This window comes from Melopsittacus undulatus, chromosome 12, assembly GCF_012275295.1.
Source record: "Melopsittacus undulatus isolate bMelUnd1 chromosome 12, bMelUnd1.mat.Z, whole genome shotgun sequence".
NCBI classification, from domain to species: domain Eukaryota; kingdom Metazoa; phylum Chordata; class Aves; order Psittaciformes; family Psittaculidae; genus Melopsittacus; species Melopsittacus undulatus.
This window is the reverse complement of record NC_047538.1, coordinates 8383146-8407748: the sequence shown is the minus strand read 5'-3', so window position 1 is coordinate 8407748 and position 24603 is coordinate 8383146. Positions and strand designations below refer to the sequence as shown.

At 49.2% G+C, this 24603-nt stretch overlaps 1 protein-coding gene across 1 annotated transcript in view; it reads right to left on the bottom strand.

The window, feature by feature from the left end:
• The window catches only part of MEGF6 (multiple EGF like domains 6), a 76776-nt gene that overhangs the window by 50366 nt on the left and 1807 nt on the right, over nt 1-24603 (bottom strand). Inside the window, exons 2-4 of the mRNA XM_031043887.2 lie at nt 23649-23783; nt 20218-20327; nt 13770-13874 (exon numbers count right to left, since the gene is read on the bottom strand). Of these exons, the coding sequence (XP_030899747.2) occupies nt 13770-13874; nt 20218-20327; nt 23649-23783 (350 nt within the window). The remainder of the gene's footprint in view (nt 1-13769; nt 13875-20217; nt 20328-23648; nt 23784-24603) is intronic.

Below are 24603 nucleotides of genomic sequence, written 5' to 3'. Positions count from 1 at the left end.
AGTGTCCTTTGAAATGCATCACGGTGCTGCTCCTGTGCACAGCCAGGACTGACTGACCTCTTTCTGAAGGATCTGCATCGTTGTGATGGGATTTGGAATTACAGGTAAGCCTGGCTTAATGGAAGAGCTCAGAGCCTCAGGAGCCAGGCTGAGCACGATGGGGGTGGTTCCCATCCTGCAACCTCCATCACTCACAAACTCACTTTGGCACCTTTAGCTAGGAAAGGCTTGAAATAAACCAGTGATTCCTGCAGGTATTCCTATTCCTGAGAACCCTCATGTCAGTTTAAGGAGAATTCCAGCACATCTGGTATTTATTTATGGGAGTTGCACACTCCCACATGAAAGCAGCATCCACTCAAACCGATAACAAACCCTCCACTTTTCCATCTGCCTTCGGGCTAAGAGACCATTAATATTCACAGCCTATTGTCAAGCAACTTTACAACGTCTTGTAAAAAGGCTTGAAGGAAGCTTACATGCCAAGAGGCCCCAGTTTTGGAGCATCCCTGGAACAATGGCTGTCCCTTTCCAGCACACCAGGAGAACCCACCGTGAAGTGAGAGTCATCTCCCAGCTCAAAGCACACACATCAGCTCAGTTTGGGGACTCAGGGCAGGGAATGTGACCCCTGACAGAACAAGGCACAGTCTTTGTGTGTTATTCTGATGACCCACAGGAGGTCAGCTCGCTCCAGGCCACACAAATCATCTCTGCTGGTCGCAGTTCCCTAGGAGGGAGGATCAGGACCTTTGGTGCCAAGGTTCCAACCTCATCCTTATCCAGGTGAGGTTTAACTTGGCTTAATTTCCCTTCATCGAGTAAAACCAGCAGCGTGCCAGGTAAGAGGAGCTGGCAGGATGTTTCTTCATGCTCCAGTGCCAGCTCTCCCCAGTTGAGGATGGCGAAGCTGGGAAGTGCTGTGGTGGGAAAGCTGGATGAGCATCACCTCTGTCCCAGGAGGGAGGGCAAATGGGGCATGGCTCACTGCAGCTGGGCTGGATCAGAGCGCCAGGAAAGCATGACCGTGGGATTGGGGCTGGGAACGCGACGGTGCCAGCACCAAATTCCCGCTGGGAATTAGAACATCACGATCAGAATTTAGGCTGTGGTTCTCATGGTGACTTCTCCTCCGAGCCAAAGGCCTCTGCTGTGCGGGTGGGTTTGACTCTGCTCTCCCCAGTCCTTTATGTCCATCTCTTTCCTCTGTCAGCATCCAAGGAGGCTCTGGCACTGCTGGGATTTTCCCCACGAGCCGCAAGAGGGACCCAGACGCTTTGTGGGATGCTGCACCTCGGCCGAGAGGGAGCAAGCAGGAAGCAGAACCTCAACCCAAGCAGCCCAGGCTGTGCTGCTGTGTTCGTTCTTGTTCCTCCTGCTTTCGGCAGCCCATTCCCTCACTTCAGATGGAGCAAACGGGGTGGATGTGCATGGAATGTGCTGCTGGGACTCTCCCTTCCACACACATCTCAGCAGCTCACAACCTCACAGAGAGTTGCCCACCAAGAGCTAAGTACTGGCAGCTCCCTCTACTTATTCCTCACTATAGCACATCCTTTGTTATAAATAGAGGGGGTGTATCCCTGGGATGGGCTGCACACTCCAAGCAAGGCAGCTGTGCAGCTTCCACGCTCCTCCCTGTGCACCATCATCCCAGGAAAGCAGAACTCCTTATCTGTAAGATGCAAAGTTCACATCCTCATCTGTCTCAGCCCCAAATACCTCTCAGCGTTGCCAACCCGATGTGAACACAATCATCTGGTGGGATGCTGTGTAACCGGGTGCTGGACGCTTCTGCTCCACGATGCTCCAGGGGACCTGGAGCCAGCGCATTCCCTCTGGCTACAGGAGAGATCCAGTGCCAATCCTGGCTTCAGGAATGATGCTTATTGCACTGAATGGGTCAGTAGAAAAGTGATTCTGATCCTTGGTTTTGGAAACTGCCTGTCCAGCTTGTCGGCCCTGGGACAAGCATTGGCTGCTGCATGGCCTGCTGGCTGTTGCTATCAAGCGAGAAACAGCATCGCTGCCTTTCCCCATCAGCATCTTTTCCCTTTTATTTTTACTAAAAGGATTTTTAACTGCTTAATTGTTTATTACTGCAGAGAGAGAATTCCCATTCCCTGAGCAGTTCAGACCCTGACACCTTCCTCCTTCCTCTTCAGCATGTACAATCGCAAGCAAGCACGAGCCGGCAATGAAGAGAACTCCATGGCAAACTCCAGGTCAGGTCCCAAGCCAAAACAATAAACAAAAGTCACTTTGTTCTGTTTCACCAGAAATACACCAGAAAGAAACCTGCTAGAGTTTATACAGGTTAAAAATGGTTAAATTCGGGGTAGTTTTTTTTCCCTAATTCCAAACGGATTTGATGGGAAAGATTCCCACCACAGTGGAAGGATGAGGCAGGCTCCGGAGGAGCTGCTCCTGAGCAGAGCAGAGCAGTCTCTATCTCCTCCCTCTGGCCACAGTGCAATGTAACGGACTCACAGCTGTTTGGGAAGCTTATGTATTTTCCCATCTTTCCACAATTCCTAACCAGATTCTCAGCCTTTCCCACCTCACCATCTATAAGCTCAGTGTCTTTCCATGGAGTATATCAAATGCTCAGATCGTCTCAGCCTATCTCCTCCTGCTCTGCAGTACCAGAGCCCCAGCTGGTGAGCCAGGGCAGGCAGCATAGCCAGGAAATCACTCTTTCCTCTTTTTTCCCCCCAAAAGAGAGCACATGTCCAGGAGAACATGCCTGATGGGATCTGCTGTGGTCTGCAGCGAGCAGATTATCTGGGGTAGCTCTGTAGCTTCCTGCAGTGCTCAGGTAAAACTTAGTGCAATGTTCATTGCTTTCCACAGGCTTCTTTGTTCACCCATGAGTTCTTCTGTGATTTCCTACCCAAACTGCCATCATCTGCATTTTGCTGCTCACCTACATGTACTGCCTTAAACACTTGTGATGTATCCAGTCTTTATCTCATAAGCTACAGAGCACAGGTTGTATCTGCTGTGACAGGAACAGCAGGTCATCTCTGCGGTGCTTGTTGAGGTAGGAAGCACAACAGTGAGCATGAAGATTCACAATGTACATGCACCTCCATCTGTGTTTATGTTCACTGCCTGTTGTAAGCCAAGGCTTGGAGGGTTCCAGAAGAAACAGACTGGGGACCGCAGGTTCATGTTATCACAGTGGTGTCATTCCCACACATACCAACCATGCACGTGCAACCTGAAATCCCCCATTTAGCAAGAGCCAACTTTCCAGAGCAATTGCAATATCATTTTTGGCTCCTGTTAAACTTCTCACAGCTCTAACTATGTGAGATGGCCACAGTACATTGAATCAATAGCACAGTTAGGGTTTTTTGGACTTAAAGCTGCTTACGGCAGTGAGTTGACCTACATTGACCATAAACCTTGCAGGTCTTTTTAAACTGGACATGATGGCCTGTGCCATGAAAAACTCCAAAGGATTCTGTCTCCTTTTTAAGGAACATGAAGCTCCAGGGGTTCAGTTCAGGTAAAACATCATAGAGAAGCATTTGCTTCATTCTCTTTTCAAGCTGCTCCAAGACAGGGTCTTCCCAGTGAAACAATGACCCAGGATCACACCCGGGATCTTCCCTCTCCAAGGCTGCTTTCCTGCTCTTGAGACCTGCTCCTGCTCAAGTCGGAGGCAACAGCTTGACCAGAGTAACCTTAGACTCTGTGCTTCTGCCATAAAACCTTATGGACTATAAATACCCCTCCATAGTGGAGAGAATTCTTTCCTGACACATTATATATAATGGATGCAATATAAAAGTGTACTGCTCTTGGCAGGCTTTGCAAGGCTTCCCTTCGGGAGCTCCGCAAACGGGCTGGTGTTTGATGGGGTTTTTTCCCTACTCTACAGCCAAAACTGCATTTCAGTGAAAGCCAGGCAGACAGCTCTGCTGGGAAGGAACCTGTATTCCTCTTATGGAGACGCTGAAGGAGCTTCCTTCAGAGTTTCCAGACCTCTGAAGTGAGCTCCATCACCTTACGGATGTGTTTGCCAGGGCTGAGCTATGAAGGTGTTAGAGGTCTCCTCTCACTCAAAGAAGGAACAAAGCATTGATGGCAACGTAATTATTCCTATTGCCTCAACAGGTGACAACCCCAGTGTAGGTACCAGGGAACTGCACCCGCTGCTGTTCACAGTGAGGTTACAGAGTGAGTGGAAGCAAGTGAATTTCAAGAGAAAGGAACAGCCAAGGTGCAGGTGTTAAGTTAGAAAGCCCCAGTTTTCACTACACACAAACCACAACCAGACAATGGGGAAGGCTCTGCCTCCAAAGTAGGAAACGAGAGACACGGGCATGAGAAGAATTGGTTTGATATTCAGACATTTCACTGCTCAGGTTTAAACTGAATGTGAATCCTAAACCAAGCATCTGTCAAAGCTCTGAAGCATCGACCATTAGCTGCTCCTTCCACCTTACAGCCACTTTGTGGCTGGAACAGGGTCAGAAGTGCTCACAGACCATAAAGCAGACTCTGACCTCGGGTAGAAAGGTTATAACCAGAAGGGTCAGTGATCACAGTTGTTCTGTGCCAAGCCTTTCTAGGCACTTGGCAGCATTTTGACTGTTCAACGCCAACACAGAGGGTACCTCTCCCTTTGGACTTGCTCAATCAGCTCCTGATGCACAACGGGCAGTACACATCTTACTCTGCACTGGCAATGCCCTGGGAAAACAGAATCCTCTCCTCGTCTCTTTGTCTCTGTATAATTAAGTTCAATATGACAAAGCATCCAACGGGGAAAGCATTTTGTAAGGTTCTCAAGAGCTGAAGTAACATTAATGTTCTAACACTATTGATCACTGATCCCACTATTTACATTCCACTACAAAAGACACACAATAGGTGTCAAGAGTAAGAACCCTGAAAAATACATTGGAAAAGTTACAATAGCAAATGGCTTGTTTATGCCATAATTGGTATTAGGCAATTAATGGTGGGATGAAACATCACATTGCTTCTGCAAACAAAAAGCAATGCTGTTTAATGAGCACGTTTTATGTTGTCCTCAGCAAGTTCACTGCCAAGCCACAAAAGACATTTACACACGCTTCCTTTTGTCTCCAATGAAAGGGTCATTGCTACCGGCCTCTGGTAAATTCACAACTTAAAAAAGGAAGACAGAAAAAGCACAAATGTGATGCTCGAAACTTGAAATTCCCCTTCTTGAGGAAGCAGTTTCAGTTCAAAGCTCTGTGCTCAACAGGGACATGCAGTGCTGTCAGCCCATCAGAATGAGAGGGGAACCAAATCAGACCCAAACATCTCCATGAGGAAAGATGGAGCTCAGTGACCACCTGCCCAGAGATCCATTGTACAGCTCCAATAGCCAGATAGTCCAGATATTTGACATTCCCAAGTCTTCACTATTAATGAGGTGAGATCCTAAGCAACCAGGAAAAACGAAGGTGGAAATAATGTATTTATTTGCTAGGAATAAGTATTCCTCTGTGCAGATCAGGGCAGTTTCCCAGACTGCAATGGAGGAGGATAATGCCTACATCACTTTCAACCAGAACCATTACCTGATCTCGTGTTTCCCAAAGCCCATTTTCTCCTACACATTTCAAACACCACCGCTCTCCATGGGCACATTTAAAAAGGTCCAGGCCAATGCACTGCACAGGAATTGGTGCTGCACTTCCAGCTATGTGAAATGGTGGTACAGACACTTCCCTTGTAGGAGACCTAAGTCATTTATTCCTTATAAGTACCCAGAGTAAGTCAGTGTTGGGGTTTTCCTTCTGATGAGCCTTTTGTCTTGGTTTGAGATAAATGAGCTCACAAACCTTCTCAAGAATATAGATTCCTGAAGCATTGTTCCTGGGAAACACGCACAGGAAGGAAGGATCTGAAAAAGCCTTAGAAAGTGGGGTATTCCCAGAACTAATTCATGCACAGACTAAGAAGCTAACAGTGTGTGCTATGGAGATGCATCAAACACCACGTACGAAGTCTCACACAAACCTCAGCTCCTTTCTGATGAACGGCCTCTGTAAAGTAATAGCATTTTGATAATGAGTTGGGGATAACGAATTTATCCCCCATATGCCACAGTGCATTCTGCATTCATACTGTCTGCACGCCTCAATGCTCTCTTTTTAGCCCTTTCTGCAGCTTAAAAATGTGTGGTTTTAAAGAGCATATCCTGTTACACTGGAGACCGTCAAGTGAAAAGCCATGTCTTACTCTCACATAAGCACAAAAACATCTCTGGCATTCCTTCACTGAAATCCTTGGAGTCTTCTAGGGATTCGTTTTACAAGTTCAATGCAGAACATAATTTTCTGGGCAAGTCTATCAAGGCAAAGCATAACAGAGCTCCTGAACAAATACAAATCACAACACATTATGTGCTTTTTCCACTTACGATTGGCTTGGGCTGCTTAAACCCATTATTTATCAGTTAAAGAGAAGCCTGATAACATCTGAGATAACAGTAAATTGTGGGAATTCAGGCTTCTCACGATGAAATGTTCAGCAGAGGAAGTGATGGACAATTTGCAGCTGGTAAAAAGAGGTATCCTCTAATGACATACATCTGGCCTCCATTATCTCAGCATCTGCTGCACTGAAACCCAACCCGCCTCACGAAACACAGTGGTATGCTGAGGAAAGGCACCATATCCCCTGGATTCTCTTCAACAGCTTCAGACCCACATATCCCCTTTATCCACTGCTCACCATTCCATTAAAGCAGTGAAAGGCACCCAGCATCCTACCCATCACTCACATTTATTACACAGGGCTGTATTATTTTGGCTCTTTGATCTCCGACGATAAGACCAGGACCACAACTCAGCATGACTGACTTCCATTATCATGGATTCAAAACAACTGCTTTGGACCTCTGGTAATGATCTATCCAGCCTTTATGCAAGTACTTAAATCTCTAAAGGAAAAGAATCCCTATTTTAATTGGCAAATATGGGGGTTTCTACTTCTTTGTTGTCACTGTTCATTTGTATTGTTCGCAGCAGAGTCCCACCTCAGATCAGCATGGTAACAGTTAAATCACTGCCACCTACAAGACCTCTTTGTGAAGCCTGGATGAAGGCATCTGAGCAAGGCAAATGCACTTAGTAGGGTGAAAAACATCCCCTGCAAAACTATCAATGCCCACAACCTGTGTGTAGCCAGAACTGAGCCAGGGACATGCACAGTGATGTGCAAGGCAAAACTCAACAGCAATGACAGTGTCCTAAATGCCAGGCTTTACAGCTCATGTTCCAGCATAAAGGGAAAGCAAAACAACACAACGTTACTTAAGAGAGCAGCTAAAGGCCAGCAGCCCCAGTGTCTAGCCTGTGAGAGACGGTCCATGGAGGAGCATGGGGCTTGGTGGGACTTCTTGGCATCACCCTGTGGGGCCGCCTGCTGCTCTGGGGTTGAGTGGAGGGCTTCCAGATTCAGCTGAGGGTTTATTAGCTTGGGGAGGCAGAAGACAGTTAATACACAGTCACATACAGCAAACTAGAAACACCTGCTGGCCTTCAGATACGCTTCTTGGCTGGTTTATGGAGACAGAGGGTCTAACCCCTTCATATTCCCATTTTAAAGGGGTTACAAAGGCCCCACGAACACTGAATTATGCAAAGACAAACTGTCTGCACAGCTACATACAGCACATGTCTGCGTGTGCACGCGGAGCCACTTGGCTTGGGTGAAGTGTGAGTCTGGGCGTGCCAGAAGGGTCTGTGTGCTCGTGTATGGCCAGGATGATAAAGAAAACAGGGAAATAGTCACTGCGCTGCAAATCACTTCCATATTTCCAATGAGGGAACGGTTAAAATGCAATCTATGCTCTTAAATACTAGCTGGTGGTATTAATATACTATAATATACTATTATATCCTACTGTTCATAAGCCTCCACACACATATATACACACAACAGTATAGATTCCCGTTTTCCAAAATGCCATTTTTCACCTGAAGTTTGTACCATTTTACAGTAAAAAGTGAGTGGAACAAATGCCTTTGCTGGCTGGTGCCACCCTTAATCTGCTTGTGGGGATGTCAGTGGGAGATCTGCCTCCCCTCCGTTATCAACCAACTTAGTTGGGTTAAGGCAGCACAGAAGAGATGCCCCAGGAAAAGACCTGCATTGCACAAGAGGAATGCACAAGCACTTGAACTTGGATCAAGGATGTACAGAAAGTGTCCTCCCTTCCTCAGATAACTCTCATTAAGTAAACCTCTGGAGAGGGAATCCTCGGAGCACCTTCCCGGAAAAAGGAGCATTTGTAATGCCTGGAATCTCCACCTATGCTTCCTTGAATCATCACACAGGTTCTACAGTAGCATTGAGACCAAAGGAGAGGAAACAGACTGAAACACAACAAATGAAGCAAGAAATGAAAGGCAAACCTGCGGCTGAGGTGGAGATAAGGACTTTCAGAGGCTGGTTAGAAGATGTTATCACCTGCTAGAGAACACTGCTGTACAAAACCCTTTGGAGAAGGCAGCACATAATGAGTAACAAAATATTTTCTCCAAGCTTTCCAAACCCAGCAATTGGAAGCACAACATTCCAGTGATTTATTACAGACTGCGCTATGTATGTAAGCATGAATTAATCCTGAAAATCCCAGGCAGGTTTTACAGCACTGCTTATCTTTTCTACGTTGGCCTCCACTCCTCATTTCACTCACTAAACCCCCTGTTTTGGTTGGAACCCGTTCCCTCGTGCCTATGGCCAGTGTGGATCCCGCACCGCCAGTCTCCACGAGATCCCCAGGAAACAAGGGAGGGTTAGGTTAACAGTTGGACTCGAGGATCTGAAAGGGCTTTTCCAACCTAAACAATTCCATGACTATTACAGGTCCTGAGCATTAAGCTGTCCTGGGTCACTTCTCTTCCATTACACACAACAGCCAAACGCAAAAGGGCGAGTGGCCAAGCACGAGCAGACAGAAGAGGCACATCTCAGCCATGCCTCCAGAAACGGCCCTTCCATAGACTGGACCAATGTGTGGTTTGTTATCAGTCTGTCTTTCCCAGGAAGCATCCAGCTGGGTGAGCAGTTGGAAGCTTGGATGGCCCTTGGCTACCAGACCTGAGGGATGATCTCGTCCTCTCCAGGAACGGTCCAAGGACTCAGCATTAATTCAGTCTATTTGGCACTCAGGTATCAAATTCTTCCTATTGCCAATTACACGATGGGATCCCAGTGCTCCTTTGTGAGACTGGAGGATTTTCATTGCTTGGAAAATAGTCTGTTCCCCAGTATAAATATCCCATGTTTCAGCTCCGTGCTCTGTTACTTCCAACAGATAGATTAGGAGAAGTAAATGCTTAGGGCAGGCTACAGAGCTCCCTAAATGTACAGCTCCTCAGACCCCTGTCAGCTCCGAGAGCTGCTTTGCAAACACAACCCCCTGTTTAATTGGTCACAGGCGGCTGCAGACATTCCCGGAAATCCTTGCAGGGAGATTAGCACGGAGCCGACATTCTGCCATGGTGCTGGCACTGCAGGAATGAAGGATGTGATCACGGGAGGTGCTGAGGAGTTCCAATCCTCACTAAAGGGAAGGAAACCCCGTGCATCACTTTGAAGATGCCATCCAGCACTTCACAGGGCTTGGTCCCAGGTAGGAACCCCTCAGAACAGAGGGGAGATGTGGTTTTCTTTGTGTGGCACAATAGAAATCCCCTCCCAAGCTTTTCTTACCCCTGACAGACCTTAATGCGGGAGCAGTAAAGAGCTACATGGAAATTTCAAACCCATGCAACGTCAGCGAGAGGATTCCTCTCTCATTTGTCTGCCAAAACCTTAGCAAAGAGCTGCAATTCATCTCAAGAACTTAAGCCATACATTTTAGTTCCACTGAACACAGTCACCTCTTTTAAATTATAATGAAATCCTTAATTCTTGAGTTCAACCCAAGGAAAGCTTGAAGAGAACAAGAAAGTCATGTTTCAAATCAAGTAAGGCCCTCAAGATTTTAGTCTCTTTTTCACCCATTATCATATTGCTTTAACAAGCATGTCAGTAGTATTTTGCATGTGCATACACTACATCACTCATCGATGAGGCTGGACAAAGCTGGGCCACTTTAAACGTGAGAGCGTACATCCAGAGGGCTGTTCACTGTACTCCAGTTAACCTTTAGAAACTCAAAGCATATGAACTGTGAAGTTATTCATAGAGTAATTGCCCTGCATTTACGTCCAGGTTTCTATCCAGAGACCGTGCCAGAAAGCTTGCAATGAGCCCTGCGTTGTGCGTCCTGGTGAGGGATCCTGGGCCCCAGCGTTCCCAACAGATGGAAGTCCAAGGGAACTCATTTCGCAGGTACAACCCCAGCTATTCCTCCAGCTTCAGCACCTTTCCTCTTCCTTTAAAGACTTGCTTCACAAAAGACTTCTTCTTTTTAACTGAATAAGCCCCTACATACCCTTGGCTTGTTTCCTCTCACTGGCTCTTCAAAGAGCTCAGCGCTACCTGTTTGCCAGCTATTAAATACCTCATGTTTGGCTGATGGACAAGCAGATAGCGCAGGACGAAGCAGAGCTCTGCACAAGCTGCTCTTGTTCCACTGCCTTCCTGAGCCAAAAAGAGGGAAAATCCCGGCAGGCAGAGCTGCACAGCAGTGCCATGGACTGGCAGAAACCTCCAGGCTCAGGCTCCTCTGCCCTCCACAGCAGAAGGTTAAACCTTTGCACCAGGAGACTGCTTATAGAAGTACCCAGACTTGTTGGCTGTTGGATAAATGCTCTGCTTGATTTAGCCCTGGTATTAAATGTGTATTCTCTCCAACAAACTGACACCTGAGGAACCTTTGCCTCTGCTTCATCCCACAAATGGGTTTCAAATTGGCCTCGTGAACTTTAAATCCATGTAACACCAATGTGATGTCTCACTATTGTCATTCTGGAATCAGCACTGGGGTCTCCCTGGTCCAGGGAAGTCACTTGGGTCCAACCAATCACTGTCATCCATTCATGCTCACTGGGGGCATCTTTCCACCTTGGAAAGAGGCTCCTGGGACCAAGTCTATGGGGTGTTTTCCTTTCTCCCTTTGCTTCCAAAGACAGAACCTTCCCCATTCCAACTCTGTGTGCTCTGCAGGCCTGTGCCTCCCTTTGGACATCACCTCTAGCCCCAAAGCTGCTGCAAAACCTGCTCTCCCCCAACTCCACCCTAGCAGCCCGTGCCCTAACACACTGCAAAGGCTTCAATGGAACAGCTCCAGAGATGAGGAGAAATAGGGTCGTTGGTCAATCAAACAACACGGAGGGCACGTCAAATGCTTGTGTAAATGAGGGCAGTGCTAGGAAAGAAAGAGACAAGAAGGGTCTCCTGCCACGGTGACAAAGCCATTTCAGCTGCCCTTGCAAACGCAGACACTAACCACAGGCCCTGCTTGCTTACAGTTGGCCTCTCCTTTGTGCACAGCTAAGGAAGATTTGGGCTGGCCCATCCTTCAAAACACAGCCAGGCTAATGAGGAAGGGTCCTGCTCCTGCAGCAACATTCCCAGAGGGAGCCCCAGGTCTGAGTGTTGCTGAGAGGATCCACTCCACCAGGAAAGGTTCCATAAGCAACCGCTGAAGCCGAGCAGCTGACACGAGAGGCAGGCAAACAACACCAAGCTCTATGCTCCCATCCCTGCCATGAACGTTCCAACCCCGGTGAGGGAGGTCTCAGCACCGGAGCTGCTCCACTGCTCGGGAATGCTGAGTTCACCTCAACCGGACCCCGAAGCCTCGGGTGGTCTGAGGATCCCTTGGGAAGGCTTGGAGCAGAGCCCAGGCTCTGCAGCACCTCCCAGCAACCAGCCCTGTGCAGAAAGGTCATTCACATCCAAGCTCAAAGAGAGATCCTAAAGAGAGCCTCAGCCCAAACCCAACCTCAAACACTCCATTTACAACCCTTTCATCTACCAGACAGGGCAGATAACCAAGGAGTTTGGGACAACCCAGCTGCTCCCTCCATCCCGAAACAGTCTCTGCAGTCACTATAACACTGCTCAGCTCAACCTCCTTTGTGCTTCACTTATAGCAGGTTGGCAATGCCACATTGGAGGAGATAAATCCCAACAGTGACAGCACTTGACTGGATCAAAAAGCCACCGAGAAGCAACAGAAAAGGTGTTGAAACCTGGATGGGTAAGGAGGATGTAGTGCAGACCTGCCTGACAGAGCTCTCGTGGCCCTATCGAGAGGGTTGCCTTCAGAGTGAGAGGATTCAATGCAGATGGACAGGGCTCAAACACTATCACTTCCAGCAGCTAGGGAGCCCAGGGAGGACATCTCACCCCTGGGAGCCAGACTGATGGGGTTCCTCCTGCTCTCCAGCCAAGGTAAGCACAGGATTGCTGCTGCTCTAGGCTGGCCAGTAAAAATATCCCATGCTGAAAGGTGTGATAAGAGCCTGGCTAGAACAGACAATGTCCTGCCTTTAAAACAAACACATCCCTGTTTCCTCCAGAAAAGGAAAAGTGATACCATTAAGATCAGACACTGAGATTCCTGGAAGATGGATGACACCAAAGAATATCACCATGGAGCAACTCCATTCCTTCTGGGTTATTTTCATGCTGCTTATTAAACATCCCCTTTATCAAAGAGCCCCAGTTCACCCCAGTAAATGCTGCACAACTGTTCTGGGGAGCTTTTTCTCCAGAAGGCATTGCCATCTCCAATAGCAGGATAGCTTGGTTTAGAGGTGGCAGCTGAGGAATAGCCTCCCATCCTTAAAACCCAGCACAAATGCTGGTTGGCCACCACAGGATTTAACCACCCTGAGTCCTTTGAGCAGGGAAGGAGAAGATGGGAACACAGAAAGGCAGGTTTCCTCCAGAAATGTGTTGGAAAAGTATTTACCAACAAAAACCATTTACAGAAGTCAGTAAGAAATGAAGCGGAAGGGAAAGGATGAGTTTGTGGCAGGGATCTTCCTGTATCCATCATCACATTCCCTGTGGCAAGGACTGTGGCTTCTGGAAAACGCTATAAGTAATGGAAAGCATTGCAGGGAGTTGGCCCAGATGAGCTTTGAAGGCCCCTTCCAACCCAAACTGCTTTATGGTTCTAAGACCTTGTTCTCTTATAACACAGTGGCAGGATGCACATGTTCCCTGGGCTGCTGAGCTCTGTGGTGACCTTCCCACTCTCTGCCCTGCTCACTCTGGGGCTGGAGGGTTTCCTCTGACCATGTACACAGCAAAGAGAACCCTTCCAGCTCTCAGGGGCTGTTTGCTATAGACTCTCATGTTACCAAATCAGACATCTGTGAGCTACCAAACACGGGAAACTCAATCACCTCCGGGAGAGCATTTGTGTATCACATGAGGGTTAATTAAATAAAGCTTAGCAGCCCCAGAACGAAGCCTAACCAGGATATCACCGATGCAGTTGTGGCAGCCCATCGCCACACTCCCCCAGGCTGAGCTTCCATCCACAGGCCACGACCCCGGGGTTTGTTTGACCCAACTTTAATCAGCTTCCTTCTCCAATTCCAGCAAATCCCAGTGCTGATGGCAGCCAGGAATGAAGCTATTGTACAGTGCGGGGCTATGTTTCACAGCAGGTCACGATAAGCATTTCCTTTCCAAACATGCAAGTTCCCAAACGTTACAGTGGCCAAAACGAGCAGAGAGCAGATTATTGGAGTTGTGCAGATAAAACAGTGGCCAGGATAGAAGATACTGCTGCGGCATCCCTTATCTTTATCCTCTCCCCTTCCACTTGCAAATGAAAGGAAGAACATGCAAAGCCTCCTTACCGTACTGACAGCGGGGTCCTTGGAAGCCAGAGGAGCAATGACAGAGCTGCGATGATCCCTCTGCGCAGATCCCACCATTGAAACAAACCCCATAACCGCAGGCAGCTGCAGAGAGGAGGGGTATAAGAATTCCCGAGATCAGGATGGGAAGTGTACATACCCTTATAAACACCCATTCCCTGATGAAGTTCCCACTCAAAAGTCAAAGTAAAGGAGGTAAAATACCTTGGGCAATGTCTAAGGGCTTTTGTTACAGTGCAGCTATGTGAGGATTAGCAGGAAAGCATCAGCAGAGCTGCAGGGCTGTTGATGGAATAACACTTCTCCAGCCAAAAAGTGGGCAAAAAAGTCAGAAAATGGCTCATGCAGAATCATATCAGGTAAAGGTAAGTTATTGATTTTGAAATAGGATATATCTGTCAGGAATAAGCCCCTGGAAGATGCTTCTCACCTCTCCACTGAGCTTTCCCAGCAACCCAAATGCAGCGTCACCTTCCAAAGGGATGAGGGTGAAATAGAGCTAAACTGTAAGGAAGCCTGAGCAGCCATGTTCCTCTGTTCTCACCAAGTGAAGTGTAAAATGTACACAGAGACAGAGAATGCCCAATTAGGCATCTGAAATCCACCTTTTCACGTCGCCCAAATAAAACCACAAACAAGGATGTGTTTTTCCAGTGAAACATCTATTTCTCATAACTCACACATCGCAGCCAATGGTTTCGATTCCCACTAGAAATGATCATCTCGGAAGGAGGAACACTGTGAACAAGTGATGCTGTCACTTGTGCTGTGCTTTGTCAAAGTGTACGGACACACAACAAGCTCCTATCTTCCTTTCCTATGGGGATCAAAAAGAGCCTCATCTGTCATCATGGTGCAAGAGATCTCATGGTACCATCCAGCATTTGTCACTGGGAGCTGGTCCAGCACTTCCCAGTCACCAACCCTGAGGTCCCTGCTCAACCCAGGCTGGATTGCAGACAGCTCTGTTCCAAGAGCTGCAACAGGGACCAGTGGATTACACTTTATGCATCCTCTGATGGAATGTGCTGCAGCTGCTGACAGCATCACGGTCACCTGCATGTTACTGGGGCCCTTGTGTCCTATTGATCCAGCTGATGGAGCCAGAGAACGTAATCATTTCAAGTAGCTGAAGCTACAAAAGACAGAGCAGGCAATCCAAACCCTGTTGGCTCAGAAACACAGACTGAGGAGGAGGAGCACAGAGCGAGTGCTGATGGAGCCAAGCGCAGCTCACACCACCGGTTACAGCGACTGAAGATGCTGCTGCCCTGCACTGAACAACCTGCCAGCAGAGTAAGTGAACCATCAGCCTGCAAACACATGCTGCATCCTTAGGAAAGCATCCTCTGCCGAAGCAAAGATGGGATTTGGCTTTGGCTTTAGTGGAAATAATAGGGGGAAAGATGAGAGCAAGGTTCATCTCCTTGGTTATCCCAATCCTGAGGCACACACTACTGGGAGCCAAACTCCTCAAACTTTGCACCTTAGATGCACTAGAGCTGAAATACTTGAGCCTCAGCTTTGGCTCCTTCAAGGACCTGATGATTTTTTGAATCCTGCCTCCAAAATAAAAGGATTATTTGGTAATACAAAGGTAGCATTGAAACCCAAATCCTCACCTCCCGAAACTAATGAAACAGTGATGAAAAGTTGGTTCACAAACCCACTATCTTCTCATCTAATGTTTTAGTCTCTCCTTATAGCCACATATCCCTGGGGACCACGGTGATCCCATCTCAATCCCATGCTGGGCTGCTGGAACCTGGAAAACCCAAGCATCCTGCCCAGCTGAGCCCTGCATGTGATGATCACAAACCCTTCCCTGTGCCTGTCCTCCCACATGGCAAAGCAGAAGGAGCTCCGGGCAGCGACTGTTTCATTGCAGCTTCCCATCTCCAGATGTGCACCAGGGTTTGCTGGAGCTGCAGCCTCAAGTGTTGCTGGCTGTGGTCTTCCAAGAAGGGCTGGATTCTGCTTTATGCCTTTTCTTCAGGCCCAGACACCATCAGACAGAAGTGACTCTGTGGCCAAATTGCATAGAAGTGATTTGGTTTTCCCTGACTACTTCACCTTGATCCCCTAAGAAGCAGGTTTTAGGCAGGGGCCCAGGGAAGCTCAGCCTGTCTCCAGCCCTGTGTGCCAGCATCACTCAGCCCTCTGAAGCAGTCCAGTGAAACCCAAAGCACAACAATGGAAAATATGAGGAGCAATTGCAGCCACACAAACCAGGGATTAGAAGATACGGGTGTTTTTCTTGGCTGTGCCCCAGGATTCCTGAATGAGCCGGACAATTCCCTGCTCTGTGCTTCAGGCTGGCACAGCCAGAGTGGAAATCACAACAACCCACTTCCCAGCCCAGGGGGGCCTGGGGGCCTGCGAGTCTCCCTCTCTTGTGTCCTCCAAGCCCTCTGCAAATCAACTCCTAATTCAGAGCGACAGAATGTAATGGAATGAAATTTGGGAACAGGGTAATGACACTGTTGTGGGAAACAGGGAAGACAGGATGAATTATGGAAAGCATCACCGCCTTCTGCTTGAAAGGCCAGACAGCATCTCCTGAGAGGAGTTAGCAAGGTGGGATTCTTGGGAAGACAGGAGATTGATTCACAAGGAAGAGTGATGAGGAAAAGCACTTTTCCTTCGGCATATGGGCTCCCTGAGGTATGTGGCATCCTCTGCATGGACAATGACGGTCTCCTAGGGGAGCACACGGTAGGAGTTCAACCAACAGCAGGTTCAGAAGTTCAGGCAAAGCCTTTCAGCTGACAGAACAATGAGCCTCCAGGAGCCAAGAGGTGAGCTACAAAGGAAAGCCCTAATAGGGAATTCAATGTTAACCCACCACGTTTCCTGCCCAGCCTTCCAACCTGCATCACCAGAACAGGGCTGCTCCCCCAGCGCAGGCTCCTACAGCCCTACTGCAGGCTCCTTCCCTAAGGAAGCCCAAAGGTAAGCAGAGCTGGCAGCAGAGCCTCGGCTCAGTGCAGGGCACTCGGTTCCAGAGCCTTTTAATGGCCCATTTGTGACTACTGAGAGTTTCTCTTTTAATGAGGTGATTAAAATCCAGCTGCTTTATCTCTACTGAGCCCTCAGGGATGTGCAGAGGGGTTCTGTTGTCTCTTATCCTCCATCTCCTCACCAAAGGAGCATTAACTCTGCTTCTTTACCCAGGGCCAGGCTCTACCCCTACCTGAGCTACAAACCAGAGCAAAGCCTGATCTGAACAAAAACTCCAGTTAAAGACAGTAGGTACATGGAGGCACCAAAGGAGCAAACCATGCTGCGGGCAGAAGCAGCTATCCAGCCACACAATGGCCAAGCTGGGCTCACTTAGGCTGTTCCATTTCCTTCAGCCTGCTCATCAGAACTGGGCTTGGGTATTCCCACCCATCTCTGCAGACATACTGAAAGGAGAGGCCACAAGGATCACCAGACATGCAGGACCCTCATCCTAATCAGCAAGGGCTTTAACTGCATTATTGAACCCATGTGGAATTTAAGTAGCATCTCAGAGGCCACTTGAAACTGAGAAGCTTACTCTGGAAGTCAATCTATCAGTAATCAAGCAGGGAAAGAACCTGATGCCATGCTAAAAATGCAGAGGGTGTCTTGACTTCTGACCTTGTTCATTCCCAAAGTGACTGAGAGGATGAATGCTGCAGGACAGAAGGCAATGGAAGCACAATAAGTCCTCACGCTCCTACCAGAGGGCTCAGCTGGCCTTGACCAGCTACACACAAATCTGCAGTGGTGAAAATTACCCCTAATAACACATCAGATGCGTTGATTTCTAAGTATTTTAATGGCAAGTGATGAACAGACCAGCACTTGGGGTGAAGAGAGAGCTGCAGTGATGGGATGCCAGCCTCCGAGGGAAGGCAAGATAAGATGTCCTTACTGGAGCGATTCCATCGTGTGGCCTCCAACAGCCCTAATTAAACTGTCAGCAGCAACAGCCTTCCCCACCTTTGTACTCCTGGAACACGATCAATGATCTCTGGAGACAGATAGGAAGGGCCACAAATCCTGCTGACATATTTTGGCACAGCTTCACTGTGTTCAGCAGAGCTACACCAGTGATCACAGCCTGCCTGGCCATTGCTATGTGCAGAGCAGAAAATCCTCTAACACACATCATGCCCTGGGCTGTTTCCCTGCCCCAGCACTACACTGATGCTTAGTGACACACTTCCCACACCTTCTTCTGGTCCAGAAGAACAAGGTGGTCAGGGCCATAGCAGGAAAAGTCATCACATCCCTGCAACCCGAAAGCTCCTCGGGATGAGGGTTCAGTCATGCAGGAACCAGAAGCATTCCTTAGGACAGTCTGAAGATCAGGATAGAAACTCCTGCATGGGCACCAGCCAGCAGAGCCATCCCATCTGCTTAGTCCAGGCTCTGGGGTGCTCCTGCAGCTACGCTAGACCAGCATTGTCATGCTGTGCCATGGCATGGGATGCATCCGTGTCCTTCCTCCTAAAATACCATTTAACTGATCCCATCACCCACATTCTCGCTTTGAAGTGTAAGGTTGAATGGGTGGAAGCAAGGGAAAAGGCAGGACTTTGCAACCTGGCCTTCAGCTCACTCTCCAGCTGCAAACACCCACCAGTATTCCTGCTCTTGGGAATAATACACAGAAAACGTGTACACAAGACCCATTGAAAAGAGAGCAGCAGGAACCACCGACGGAAGCAGGACAAGAACACAAACACCAGCAGCACATCAGCAGCAAGTGTGACATTAACTGGGAGACTCAAAGAGCTGCACCTCCCTCTGTTCTATTCCTCCTCTTTCCATTCTGCCCCTGCAGCAAGCAGCCCATGGAGACCATTGTCCAGCTTCCGAGTGCTGGTCCCAGTGATGAGGATGATGAGTTAAGAGCGTGCCCTGAGCAGCTCTATTTCCTTTTCCCTGCTTCCTTCCTGGATGGAATTACTCACTTCCTCAGCAGGAAAAGCCATCACAGCCCACACTGAGTTCATTTGAGGTGGTTATCCATGCACTGACAGCGGGCTATTGGGCACCCATGGAGCCTCCTCCGGCACAGTGGGGTTGCTCTCCTGTGCTGCAGGCTTTTGAATAGGAAGAATAAAGACAGGCTGCTAGACACACGTTATTCTTCTCGCCTTTCAAGCCTTTGCTTCAAGCATCACAGCACACGGAAGGCATGCACAGCTTCTCTATGGAACAAAAGGGGACTACCTGTGGGAGGCATTTTCCTACACTATGGGTCAATTACAACCTAAATCACCTTTACAATGGAGCTGGACACAGCAGCTTTTATCCCCTTGCTGGCAAGGCAGGTTGGATCCCAAACCCTTTGTTGGTTTGCCTGCCTATTACTTAAAAGGAAGCTGCTTTTCTATGGTGCAGGCAGGAGCACACCTCCAATAGTGTGATTCAGAAAGGATCAGAGCTCTAGCATGCAGCCAGGCAGAGAATTAAGAGCACAGAGCAGGGAGCCTGGGTGATTCTGCCTTGATGGTGACATTTATTCCTATACACACGCTCAAATAAGCCTTTGTTTGGTTCAAGAGAAGGTTTTACTTTGCTCTCCACACCTCAGAAGCAAAGACCAGTATGTCCCCAGTGGGACAGGGCTAATGGGATGCCTCAACATCTCTTGCTGGGTCCCACAAGGACCAAATACTCACCCTTTGGCTATGGAAGGAGCAGGAGATGGGGAGGACAAGGGAGGTCTCAAGTTCAGTGAGTATTCAAATAACAGATACAGCACCTGACACACATACCCCTTTCCAAAGTGGCTGAGGAGCCTCATCCCAGCCGGTTGAGAGATGAATCCTGCTCTCACCCATGGTCTGGAGTGGGAATGACCAGGGATCAGGCTCTAGTGAACAACCACTGGCCAAAATCCAATCCTTTGGGAGTGCAGCACCGAAGCCAAATTCCCAGCAATTGGCCAAAGGCTCCTTTTCCAAGGAAGCATCTCTAATGAATGCCGAGTAAAACCAACCAGCCGGCACATCATCCATCACTGGCACGTTCAATCACACAGACAGCAATTACTGGCTTTCAGAATGACAAGCTCACTCAGGGCTTGGATTACAGCTTTCCAGAGCTTCTGCCAATGGCACCACTTGAAACACCAGTTTGGGCCTGATTTTGTACATTTAGTAGCATTTGGCAATGGGAGGAATGAATGTGGCTGAAAACCCTTCCGTGCTGTGATGAGGATATGGGAAAACCGGGAAGCAACACATAGCACTTACTGGGAAGCCAGATTAAAAACCCCTGATGCACAGGTAAAAGGAATACAAATAACAACCCACCCCCCAGCGCTTTTTAAAGCCATTTTTATACCATTTACTGCAGGGATAGGGCTTGGACTGAGCATCCTCAGCCAAAACCCAACCCTGAGAGCAGCAGATGGAGACTCACACCCAAGGAGCACCATACTCACGGTAGAGACAGCCGGTATCGCCTTCAAGCCGGGACCAGCCTGGACAGCACTTGTACGTGGTCTGGTACGTCACCTTGTAGACCTGCCTGTAGCCCGTGTAATAGCCGGTTCTGAAAGACAACAAACCCGGATTCCACCCGGACAACGTGAATTCCTATGGGACACGGGAATGGGAAAGGCTGTAACTTTACCTGCGGGTGCACTCAGAGGCAGGAATTAGGTTTTCAAATGGGCTGACATTTTTGTTCCACCTGGACTAGCAACCATCGCTGATGCCAAGGAAACATCAATGTGCTCCAGTTGGGAACAGGAGAGATGAGCGGCCAGGTCCTATAACACCCCTGACTCTTCTCCTTTGCTAAGCTATTTCACAGCTCCAAGCTCCTCTCAAGCTACTTATTCATAAAGGAAATATAAATGTTAAGGTAGTTCAGTCAGTTCTGGTGAGCACAAGGGGGTGTCTGAGCTAAAACAGCATCAGAATCCCGATGGAGATATGAGAGATGATGAGGGTGCTGAGGCACAGGGTGCCCAGAGCAGCTGTAGCTGCCCCATCCCTGGCAGTGCTCAAGGCCAGGTTGGACACAGGGGCTTGGAGCAGCTGCTCCAGTGGAAGGGGTCCCTGCCTATGGGGAACTGGAGGAGCTTTAAGGTCCCTTCAACCCAAACCATTCCATGATGCTGTGACTCAAAAAGCTCCTCACATAGTTGTGTTTTCCACATCCAGGCTCAGCAGAGCCGGACACTGCTCCACTGGGGGCTGAAGGTCCCTTTAACGCCTCCTTGCAGTGACATCCAGGGTGGGATTTGGGGCAGGGAAGCAGGGATTGATCTGAAGCACAAATAAACAGAGGGGACACTTTCCCCTCCCCGGAAATTCACTGGTTTGTGTCTGGAAACCTGACACAGGGAACACGTTTGAAGCTGCCTCTCCAAGAGCTCCTTTGGCACAACATGAAACCGACTGCACCAAAGCGAAGCGGACAAACAACAACAGCTCTCGGGTGCTGCAGGTGTGTTGTACGTGTCCAGCCCAGCTCAGCTCTTTGGTTTTGGCTGGATGCTTGCACAAACCCCCCCCTAAATCACAGTGAACCATTAAGCCCCATGCAGGAGCCCTGTGGCTGCTCTCCTGTGCCAACCAGTGTATGGAAGCACCGCTGGCAAACAGAGGAGCAGGTACCAGTGCTTCCCTGGCAAACAGAGGAGCAGACACCAGTGCTTCCCTGGCAAACAGAGGAGCAGACACCAGTGCTTCCCTGGCAAACAGAGGAGCAGATACCAGTGCTTCCCTGGATGAGCTGGTCACAGATTCAGAAGGAAATAGTTGTGTCCCAGAAGCAGCTGAGAAAGCAATTTGCAGTCCCTCAGGCACCAAAGCAACCAGCAATAGGGCTTGGGTCCATCTGGACCCACATGGGACTCTGAGTGATCTCCCAGCCCATCACGGAAAACAGCACCTTGGGAAGCAGGAATGGACACCACAGGGCGGAAACCACCGTTCTCTTCATGCATGGCAGTGAGCAGCCTGTGTAAGGTCAGAAAGGAGGAGGAAAAGGTACCCCAAGAATGCAGAACAGCTCAGGACTAACCCCAGGCTCCCTCCTGCTCCCTCACACCCTCATCTCCACGAGCCTTTGGACACTTCACATCCTTAACTCAGCCCAAGTGGGTTCTCAAGGAGAGGCAAATACTTTGCCAGGCTCAGCTGCCTGTGGGTATCCGGATGCTGCAGACTGGAAAGAACCACAGAGATTCTTTATCTTCGGAGGTTCTGTTTCCTTTGTGCTTTAAGGAGTCCCTGGCACAGGGAACATTGAACAAGCCAGAACTAATGGAACCCAGGCTTGAAGATCCTGCTGCTGGCAAACCGGCATCCAGCCCCTCCGGGGCAGTGCTGCTGCTCCTCCAGGTTTCATTACTGCAGGGGGAGCAAAGCTACCTCCTGTCATTACCTAATGCAGGAACACTGCACAACCAGTACCAAAACCATCACATTCCCAGCAATAGTGGGATGTGCAGCCCAGGGGATGCTCTGTTCGGCTGCAAAGGAGGAGACAGGCAATGCCCACATCCTGGGCTGGTGCAGAGCAAGGTTTGTGCTGTTTTAGGTAGCATTGCAATCCCATATGTGCAAGTCCTCTGAAAGCAAATGCTCCTGTTGCAGAATGCACAGCCTCAATAGCAAACCACCTCCTGTCCCCAGCTCACCCCCTACACTGCTCTTACAGGCACAGCAACGGGGCTGTGGCAGGGTCTGCAGCACCCTGAGCATGTCCATGAACTTTAGAACACTAAAATACACTTTAGGACACATAGGTCCAACACCTATGGATATGGCACATCAGCAACTGGTGCTGCTCCTTGCCAAGCAGCCGAGCTGGGCAGCGGCACCAAGTGATGTGCCAGGGAAGGGAAGAGCAGATGCTGGATTTTCCTGGCTGCATCCATGTACTCAAAGGCACCAGGAGCAGCTCCAGGCCAGCCCCGTGTGTGTCAGATCCTGAAGCTGTTAATGTGCTTCCTGCTCCTGTGCTGCCGGGTCCAGCTGGAGCAGCTCCAGAGGGAGCATCCCTGGGAATGCTGAACCCGCGCTCTGCTGCCCTCGGCCGCTCAGCACAAGGGAGCTTGGCAGGAGAACTTCCACCTATTGGGATAAGCTCCCAGAAGCAGTTCAGAGGGAGGGGATATGGGACAAACCCTGCCTGGGGGAAGCTCTGCTCACACTCCTTTCACTGCCTTGCTTTTAGGATTCCCTGTGTGAAATCCCTCCCAGCACCTCCAGGCTTCCCCTCTGTATTCCCACCAGGAGCACAGGTTTAGCATTAGGCTGTTCTGATCTTTATAATGAAGCACAAGAGTTGTTTCCACTTCAGTCCCTTGACTTACAGCCTCACAACCAGCCATGAAAGGGCCAAAGGGGCATCTGGCTCTGAGCAGTTCCCAGCCTTTGAAGCAGGAGCAGACAGGGCACCTCTCACTTCAAAGTCCCCTCTTTAAACACAGCCAAAAGAGGGACTCTGTTTGCTCCTTTAGAGCCACCACACAGATCTCATCACCACGGTAATTACCGGCAATTACAGGTTAGGAGGAATTCCTCAAGCCAGGACTTTGAAGCTGTCTCTAGTCCAAGATGCTGCTTTGAAACTACTGTAATTAGTGCTTTGGGAAGGCTTGGACCAGGCTGGTGAGGCCGGAAGAGCAGGTGGAGATGGGGCACAGCAGTTTACCCGCTGGGCAGGTACCAAAGCTCCATTATTTGTCCATCATTCATGCCCATGCTCACAGCCCCTCCTGTTGCTCTGATGGCACCACAGTTACTGATGCTGGTCCCTGTGCCGGACCCCCCCACACCCCCCAGCCATACAATGGGCTCCCCACACCCCATGGCTCAATGAAGGAGCCATCCAAGCCAGCAGGAACACACGCACCTCCGCTCGTAGCCCGTGCACCACCGCCGTGTGCCGCAGTCCTGCTTCCATACTGGGATGCTGCGGGTGAGGGCCTGGACATGCGGCTGCCGGTGCCCCACGATCAACAGCTCCGGCTCCGCACACACATTGGGCCTGGATAGAGAAGCAAAGGTGAGGGAGAGGCTGTGCCATGCACGGGGTTTGCCTCCTCGTTCCCTTAGATCAGTGCAGGGACAGGAATCGGCTGTCGGATGCAGCCCATCCACTCCTCATGATGAGCACACTGTTAACAGTGGCACCAGTGAAGCACACAGTGCAATAAGGACATCTCTGTCTCTCAGGAGCATGTCTTTAAGCCTTAAGGAATCAGTAAAACATCGCAGAACTACACAGTGAGCATCACAACCCCATCATTACAGATGGAAAACTCCATCCCGTCCACCCGCGGCTAATGAAGAATGCATGTGCTCTCTCTGCACCTCGGGGACTGGTTTCCTGACTGCTTTCAATGCAAAAGCCAATGACATCTGCATCTCCTGTTTGGGAAACAAATCATCCTGCCACTCGAAATGAGATACTGTTTTGTTAATGGTGCTTCAGATTAGAATCCAGTCCGCTCAGATGCTTTCTCACTCATTCAGAGCTAAGGGCTGTAAAAGTAATGCTGTTAAGTAAGTGAATTGAGGGAGTTCAGGAGGAAAATGAGGGAAGCACCATTTACATTTTATTTCTTTCTAAACCTAATGCTCTTTCCCCAAGATTTTAACTAAGAAAGAGGAAGGAAACGCTTGTCCTGGACTCTGTAAGTTAGGAGCCATTCGTTCCTTGGGATCATTCCTGTTGCTCCCAATCCTTTCACACAAATACTTCCTATAGAAGAGGTTCCACTCAATACCCTGGATGCGGAGAAGCCCATGGGGCTGCTGCAGGGCATTCACTACCCCTGGCAGTGCCTGTGGGATGGGAGCACATC